At 35.7% G+C, this 8,778-nt stretch overlaps 2 protein-coding genes across 4 annotated transcripts; both read left to right on the top strand.

The window, feature by feature from the left end:
- The first annotated feature begins 3,763 nt into the window (after positions 1-3,763).
- Positions 3,764-6,130, top strand: LOC113302460. The gene is made up of 4 exons (XM_026551371.1): positions 3,764-4,297; positions 4,797-4,932; positions 5,109-5,202; positions 5,582-6,130. Exons 1-4 carry the CDS (start codon positions 3,828-3,830, stop codon positions 5,848-5,850), a joined length of 969 nt encoding a protein of 322 aa, XP_026407156.1. The 5' UTR covers positions 3,764-3,827; the 3' UTR covers positions 5,851-6,130.
- Positions 6,131-6,193: 63 nt separating this feature from the next.
- LOC113302462 lies at positions 6,194-8,389 on the top strand. 3 transcript variants are annotated; one of them, XM_026551373.1, is made up of 4 exons: positions 6,194-6,627; positions 6,783-6,836; positions 7,149-7,528; positions 7,998-8,389. In XM_026551373.1, exons 1-4 carry the CDS (start codon positions 6,615-6,617, stop codon positions 8,055-8,057), a joined length of 507 nt encoding a protein of 168 aa, XP_026407158.1. In that variant the 5' UTR covers positions 6,194-6,614; the 3' UTR covers positions 8,058-8,389. The 3 variants fall into 3 exon arrangements, with proteins under 3 accessions (XP_026407158.1, XP_026407159.1, XP_026407157.1); XM_026551374.1 differs by having other exon boundaries at positions 7,951-8,389; XM_026551372.1 differs by lacking the exon at positions 7,998-8,389 and having other exon boundaries at positions 7,149-7,766.
- Positions 8,390-8,778: the final 389 nt, after the last annotated feature.

Below are 8,778 nucleotides of genomic sequence, written 5' to 3'. Positions count from 1 at the left end.
CTTTAGTGACTTCCAAGGTTCTGCGTAGATAGCTAGGGTCTGGAGTAAAAGGTTTTGTGGGCATATCTCTAGTAAGCCCTCCCGAGACTATAACTCGGCCACTAGGGCCACCTAGGGGTTTAAAGGCTTGTTGCATACGCTAAATGCAACCGACGATGCATGCGACAGTGAGTTAGGATTTTATTTTCTAGAGTTGATTTGCTCGAGGACTAGCAAATAATAAGTTTGGGGGTATTTGATAGACGCATTTATGTGTCTAATATGATCTCAATTATATGTATTTTTAGTGCTCGATTTTGTATTTATTATGGCTTTTTATGCTTTTGTAGGTGTTTTTGGAGAAATAAGCTTTTGCGGCGAAATCGGCTCGAAAAGTTGACAAAGGCACTCAGAGGAAAATTACGAAAGGCACTATAGTTTATAAGGGGAACCTTCACTACTATTTGCACCCAAATATTTGCTATTTACATCCCATGGCTATGAGGAACTGCAGATGGTTAAGGGGCATCCCCGTTCTTCCCCATTTGAACTGAAATTTGGCGGGAAAAATAACTTCCCACCTGTGAACCTGCTGGACCGAGTTTGGGTGAGTTTTAGTCGGATTTCTTCTCAGGTGTGGTTTCGGATTATCCTGTTAACTCAAAACATAACAGGTAATGGAATTGTTAACCTAAAAAGAGGAGGTTCCCATATATATTTCTCTTACACAGGGTGATATTTCTCGGGTTTATTTGGGAAGAATTGCAATGGGTTTTTAGCTGGAATTTTCATTAGATACTGATTCAGAGTAGTCTGTTAATGTAAAACAGGGTTGTTACGTGTTTTCAAATCGTAAAAAAAAGGAAGTAACCGTCGATTGGAGTAAAACAGAGGTGCAAATATTATCGGTTTGTTTACTTGGAAGAATTGGTTGTATATTTGGGAGTTACGTGACAAATAAAGGAAGATATTCTTCTCTGAAAAAAATCTATCGAGTTTAGAGAAAGTTTGGATAGCCCATGACGCGTGCCGAGAAGATTATGGAGAAGGTTTCGTAACTTGGCAGCGAAGGAAAAGTGAAGATTTTCTCGGAATGTTTGGGGTTTGAAGTGTATATATATGGTCCTGGGAAGTCGTAAGAGGCCTGTTGAGAGTTTGGGGGAGGTTTAGAGCAACAGAAATCGCTGCAGAGCGATTCTGCAGTAGCAGCAGAGAAGAGGAAGAAGAAGAGTTGCAGACGACATATCAGAAGTGTCGTTCTCAAGAACCCTAATCCGAAGAACATTAAGCTGCACAAAACAGTCACATTCAATGTCTGATATTCAAACAGTTCTGTAACAGTCCAATAGCCACGCATATCTTCAGTTAGCAACACCTCTTGTAACAGTGAATTCTGTAGCGCCACTACAACGTTGCAGATTCGCTGAGTTATATAATTTCTTCAATAAAAATACCTTTTGAGCCATGATTTATTATTTTGAACCTGTTTTTGATATGAGGAGCTAAACCCCAACACTGGGACGACGGAGGAAGCCCTTTTTCATCATTGTGGTAATTTTATTAATTCTTTATATGACTTTTTGCACTAAAATTGAATGGATTTATGATTTCTCTTGAGTGGTTCTGATTTCAATTGACGGGTCATGCTTAACTTAAGTGTTTGATGTCCCATGCTTTAGATTTACAGTCATTACTTTCGGAATCTACTTTGGCAAAGAATAAGAGTCAATAATCTTTATCATATGAGATATAATTATGTAGAATTGATTTTTGAACCACATGAGTATGAAAATTGGTGAAATCCCGAGTCCTAGTACCTCTCGATATTTGTGACAACTTTTTTGTGTATATATTTTCTTTATTTTTAAGTCTAGAACCCAGTCTTATCAAGTCCGAGTTGAATGAACTTTACTACCACTATAAAACTACATCAGGAAGCTAGCACAAGCTCTTATATTTTTTTATTGGGAATTAAACTTGTATTAAGATTCTTACTTGGATGACCTGGTTGTGGTAGAGTATCGGGACCAATAAGTAGGGATTTCTGGAAACACTATCGTTGGACTTTGAACTGTAGGAACTAGATTTATTGCTCTTGAATATGATTCTCAGTAGAACTTTACCATAAAGTAATGTTCAACATACCTATACGAATCTTCTCCATTCAACATGATACATCGAATATCATAATCTAAAGGATAGATTTCTGCAACATGAACACAAACAAAACAGGAAAAAAAAATTTCAACATAAAATAGATAAAACTAATAGAAAAAAAATGTTTCAACAGAAACAGGGAAAAAAATAGACCAACAGGAAAAAAGGTTTCACCAAAAAAAAATGATGAGATACCAACAAAAAGAATGATGAAAAACCAACAGAAAAAAATGATGAAAACCTCACCGTCCGCTCTGTGCCTTACATGTAACTCAAGAAGTAGAAGCTTATTAATAAACTAAATAGAGCCACCGATGGAAGATCAAAATCAGAATGGATAACCTTTTCCTGATCACCAACTATGTGAAAAATTTCCATAGAAAGAGGAGAGAATTTACACCAACTTGAACATATTCTAGTCTTCAAATCAACAACATATTCTAGTAGACTAACATGCAATGATAATGTATCCTCTTTGTAACATATAATGGCGAAAACAGATTCCATAATCTAAAGGATAAAGTATGAAACCAATTTTTTTTCACTGGATGTGAACATCAACAACAACAAATAACTGAAAAAAAAGATTTCATACCAATAGATCATAGGTTTCATAAGAACATCAACAAAAACACAAAAATCATATTAACATAAATGTAGGTTTTATCATCAAAAGGAACTCGAAATTTCACAAAACAAATCAAAATATCAATAGAAAAGAAAATTGAATACCTAAAAATCCGATTGACTCTTTGATGAATGATTCAAATACTATAAATAACTTAATATGAAGATCATCAATACGAAGGATTCTCCAGATGGATTCTTCAATTTGAGATGCACTTTCAACTGATAAATCAAGCCGACATATAATTTCAACTCGATTGAATTGAAACCAAATCTCGAACAAACTGTAACTGTAATTTCTCTTCTCTTCTTCAATTAAACTGAAAGGTGATACCAGATCTCAAAAACTTCTAGCTTCACTTCACTTATTCAATCAATTTGAACCTAAAATTATTCTCTGAATGATGAATCGACAGGAGAAGATCTTGAATCTTTGAATGTTTGAATTGAAACACTAGAAACTAAGAAAAACACGAAGATATAATAGGGAGAAGATCTCAATCTGAATCTCTTTTTCTCCGAATCTGATTTTTTTTGGAGAAGATCTCCTTTTCACTCTCTAAATATTTCTTATGCTGAAGTTTCCTTTAAAACACAAATAATATATGCGGAAAGTCAATACTGGGATTTAGAAAATTACTTAAAACTAAATTTACACATTATGAATTGGATTTTTGTGTGTTTTTTTTTCCAAAAAGCTTTTACTTATAAAAAATATAGTATGACCAGTGGTTTTGTATCAAAAATTTGGTCACCTCGATGTTTTACTACTTATTATTATGAACATTTAAAAATCCCTAACAATCTCTCCAAGCTTGAAAACATTGATTTCAAAATCCAAATTTAATAACGCAAAATTCTAAACCTAGCCCTATGACGTTAAGCTTGTGAATGTGTGCCCCTTATAATTTGAATATGCGTCTGTTATCATATTCTGTAAACTATATCCCAAGAAATGTATATTTACTTTGTTCGTGGTAAAACCCTGAACAGCAAGGCTCATCCCCTAACCCTCTCTTTCTCTAAAAAGTGAATCACCGAAACACAGAGAAAAAGAGAGAAACATGTGGAGATCATTTGGAAATGGTGGAATGGGAGGAGGCGCAAGTGGAAGCGGCGGCATGTTAAGAGCAGTAAGGATTAGGGCAACTGTTGGTGGAGGATTGCAAGATCCTGTAACCATAAAAAAACCTAACTCAACAAAACCCACAACACCAAACTCTTATAATACCAATGTATTAACCCTATCAACACATACTCGCGGTTCACCGGTAAATAATAATAGTAGTAATCAAGTTTTATTATCATCACCAACATCATCAGCTTCAGTTTCTAATGCTTCTTCATCTAGATATTCATCATCTTGTTCATATTTATATGATTCTGCTGATGAATGGGAATGGGAATGGGAAACTGTTAACAAAGATGGTGAGGGAAACAAAGATGATTTGATTTTATCAAATGGATATTATGATATCTTTGGCGCTGTTCCTTCTATGGATGAAGTTAGAGATGCTGTTTCTAGTCTTCAACAGTAAGCCCCTTTCAATTGTAATCTTTTTGTTTTGGTGATAAGTAGTACTAGGCTACCTTCTTTTGTATATATTAAGATTGATTATTGGTGTTACTTTAAGTAAGAATAATTGTTTTCTCTTTTGTATGTGGGGTAAGAAGCAAAATCCATTTATAGTGTTTTAACTCTGACCTCATCAATTGAAAAATCAGTGCAACTCATTTATTTTTGGTTTTAGGGATTTAATTTTGGTTTTAGGGTTTAATTACTATTTGCCATTCAAATTTTACCATTCAGTATACTATTTTTGATTCAATTGCCTTGTTTTTCTGGTTTTGTTTACTGAATCAAAAGGGATTATCGGAATGTGCCACTATTTGAAGTCATACAAAAAATTGATTAGGAATTGAAGTCAGGAAATTACTCTGGAGCTGTTTAAAAATGATTTTTGTTTACCCTAGGACTGATGAGTTTGTTTACTGTATAGATAAATGAGTTTTAACTTTTTTGATATGCGTAGATTTTCTTCGGCTGGATCGGATGAGGATTGGGTCGAACCTGCTTTACATGTTAACAATCCAAGAACATTGAGGTCTCATGGATATGAAAGGGTTTACGCTGCTTTCCATTTATTGCAGACAGATCCAAGTGTTCAGGTAGCTTTTCCCAAATAATATTTTCCTTTTCTTCTTCGGTTGTTCCTTTAATATTTGAGTGACGTATTGATCCAATTAAAATGTCATTGACCCATAGGTAAGTCTAAAGTTGGGGTCCATTTATGATGGCTATACATAATTCCTTTCGTGCATTGATGGGTTCTAATTGTATGTAGAGAATGGTAGTTTCTTTATCTACCGATAAAGCTCTATGGGATGCTGTTTTAAATAATGAAGCTGTTCAGGAGCTTAGAGAGTCCTTTCAATCAGGTTTGTACAAAATTCTTTAGCTTGGTTCTTCCAATTTAATTTTTCGTATTACTTTTGTTCTGCTTGATTATATGAATTTCTTGATAACCATGGCGATTTACTCTTTTACCAATTCTCTCTGGATCTGCTAACATTTTTTTTTTGAATGTATGCTGTTTTGCCTATTACTACTGTAGACTATCAGCATGGGATCTAATCCTTTTACTCACACATCGTAAACTTCATGTTTGTTTACTGATTTACTGTTTAGTGTTTTTAATGCCTTCATTCTTTCCAAGGACAGACCCATTTATGTAGTTGGTTTTGTTATTGTTTTTTGAGTTGATCATGTACTCCTACTTGTATATTTTACGAACAAAAAATGTCATGGCTGATGCAGCTGCAAGTGGTGAGGAGCTGCGCAGTTCTGAGGAAGGCTTGCCTTTGGATGAACCTAAGAACATGTTGAAGTGGATGTTGGAGGAAACAAAAGGGAAATTTATAGAATTTGTTGAGAAAATAACATCACTTTTAAGTGCGATATTTCAACCTCAAGAGAAGGAAACAGAAGTAGCCAATGATATGTTTGAAGATACTCTGAGGTCATCTTTGTTCCTCTCGGTCATGGTCCTCATGGTTGTGGTCATCACTCGCGCTCAAAGGACTTGATCGATCATTCGTTGACATTGCAGTGGAATAGGTTCCAATAATTAGGTGATATTACAGTAGAAAGTAGATTTTGTAATTAGAACAAAAGGTTACAAACACTCCTGCACAGTTGGGGTTTTTATTTCACTTCTCATGAAAGAAAAGAAACAATCTTTTGTGCATAGTTTTTGGTTTTTACTGACAGGTAAACCTCTGTTTTGATAACTCATCATGTTGGATGGTGACCTGAAGTCATGTTTTGATGGCTAGTACAATTTCGATATTTTATACCTATTGTTTATTTACTCTTGCTTGTTCCTATTTGAAGTCACTTATCTTCTGGGGCTGTGCTAACTAACCTACATGGATCGAAATCTCATCTCAATTTGGGTTCGTGGACTAATTGTTCATGTGTGGATAACCAAAGAGCAGATTTTCATTTGTCAATATCATTGATCTGTAACAAGCAACTTCATGCACTAGTCTCTGGTCTTTCTATTTTAACTCTGCTGGTTAATTCCACAGACATCCCTGTCATATTTTATGCGACAGGTACAAATAAAATATTCTTCATTGATTTTATACTCTCCAACGGTTTTTCCACATTTACCTCAAAGGGTCTACATAACTTTCTCCCAAACAACATTTACCTCTCAAAACTCCTCATTTCTCTCAAATTTTCACTCTCTTTTTGATATGTCGATTGCAATTTTGCCGAGGTTTCCCATTCTGAAAGTCCGAGGAAATTAGCTCTGCATGTTTTTATACTTATTTTGTTGCAGATAATGGAAGTTCGAGGTATAAGATTTAGGTTCCTTTCGTGTTCTGATATCGAGTCCATACATGGCGAAATAAGCCTTATCATTAGGGATTTCATTTGTGAACCATTGAAGTTGTCATAAGAATGCATATTTCATTGATATCTCGATTGGATTGATTGCTCCCATTGATAGGAGGAATGCCTAAGTCGCTTGCTATCCAAAAGGCGAAATTAAGAAAGCGAAGAGGTAACTGGTTAATATTTGCCCGGATTTCATATTTTCTAATAGCTTTGCAAACATTTCTGAGCTATATGTATCTGTAATTTCTTCGTGGGTTGATGTGTATGCCTTGGAAACATATGTTTGATCGTATTTATTATCAGATTTTTTAATGTTAGACGCATAAAATGATAATTGATTAAGGGTTATTTACATTATGAACAAACACATTCAAAATATTGTTTCGAATTGCAATGTTGTAGTAGAAACAGGTAGCGTAATATTTGGATTATGAGATGGGAAACTTACTTCAGATAATTTATGGTGCTCTGGTGAAAGAACTAAGGCGGCAATGGTTGGGGAACAGAATCGACTGGAGAAAGTTAATATTCTTTGTAGCCATCATGACGACAGCAGCGGCTGTCTTACAGATAATTATACTTCCATATCCTGTCTGGTTTCTCGTACCTCCAGCAACAATTTCATCTTATGAAGCCTCGAATAATACTACAAGTGTTCAGAGTAATCTTCCCGTTGAGCGGGTTGAGTTATTTCAACCTGTTGGTGTTAGTAGTTTAACGAACACGACAAAAGCGGTCGAGGAAGGGAAACCCAGAGCTTCCCGACGGAGGAGGAGGAGAAGGAGGGTTAAGACTAAACAGAAACCTGAAGAGCCAATTTTTCCTCCACCACCACCTAGAGTTGTTACCGCTTGGCAGGTAAGCTTCCATAAACTTCGTCCGTGCTTGGTTTCCTATGAATATTTGGATGATGCTAAGTTTTGAAAGGCCTAACATTAGAGGGGATGAAAGTTAGATATTAATGTAGTTTGTTTTTAGTTCAACAAGTAAGAGCCAGAAAGGATGTGAACATCCGCACGGTTTCCAGAGGATGTATAAACCAATAGAGCTTTTGCCTCCTTATAGGTGTTTAAATTACAATTTATGGTGCTACAAATATTTTCTTAAGATTCTGGCCATTTCTGGCATCTGCATCATGCAAGTATTTATGGAATACCAAATGCAGCATTCATGCACTCTTTTCTCCTTTTCTGTTGATGTATTTTCTTTCTCAAAGACCATGGTGTTCGTTTATCTTTAGATTTTTATTACATCCATTTTGCCACTCTAATTTGTTGCAGCGATATGTTTGGTCCCTTCCACCTAATGAAGCACTAATTTACGCCAGGTAGAGGTCCATATGTTTGGTCCCTTCCACCTAATGTATGGAGGGTTCGTCCAATATTAGCGTTCTCTTCTGGAGATTCTGACAGTTCTTCAATGTATGGAGGTCCACTTTCATGAATGTCTATTTAACGAGAAGAGATGAGGGTTTGCATCGTAGGTATATAATCTGTGTACTTGTTTTTGTTTACTTTATAGAGATATATATAAGAGCATCGGCATTCTTTTAGACAGTGAAAGTCAAGGAGCAAAGATGCTTAGATTCACTATAACAGGCGTATGTAAGCACTAAGATCTCCTTGTAGGCTGAACTTACTGGTGATCATTGCAACTCTACCCTGTATTCTCTGCTCCAGATGCATACTCTTGTTATTAATACAAACGGGATTTCAAAAAGTTGCATGCCAAGAAGGCTGAGATGACTGTCTCTAACTCCTTGTAGCGTAGACGGAAAATAATTAGTTTGCTGCCTGCCAATCATGCTCGTACTTGCAAAGTTTTAGTTGCATATTTAGCCTACTCTGGATACTTCAATATAAACTGAAATGCTGAGGCTCTGGCTAGGATGGGGATATCCTTCTTACCAAAGCGGTCCCTAAACTCACAAACAAAGCTCCTAATTCGACCAAATTTCTCCAGAAAAAACTTTCCCACTCTCTGTATATACCCTCCCTGAAAGACCCGTTTTTGTCTGTTCCAACCTATATGTGGTTAAATGTTTCAAGTTGTTTGTCCATCGGGTTAGATAAGAGCAAGTCTTATGGTGGAATCCAAGCTATTCCAAG

The sequence above is a fragment of the Papaver somniferum genome, chromosome 8, assembly GCF_003573695.1.
Source record: "Papaver somniferum cultivar HN1 chromosome 8, ASM357369v1, whole genome shotgun sequence".
Classification (NCBI taxonomy): Eukaryota; Viridiplantae; Streptophyta; class Magnoliopsida; order Ranunculales; family Papaveraceae; genus Papaver; species Papaver somniferum.
The sequence above is the reverse complement of the archived record's forward strand: the minus strand, read 5'-3'. Positions and strand labels throughout refer to the sequence as shown.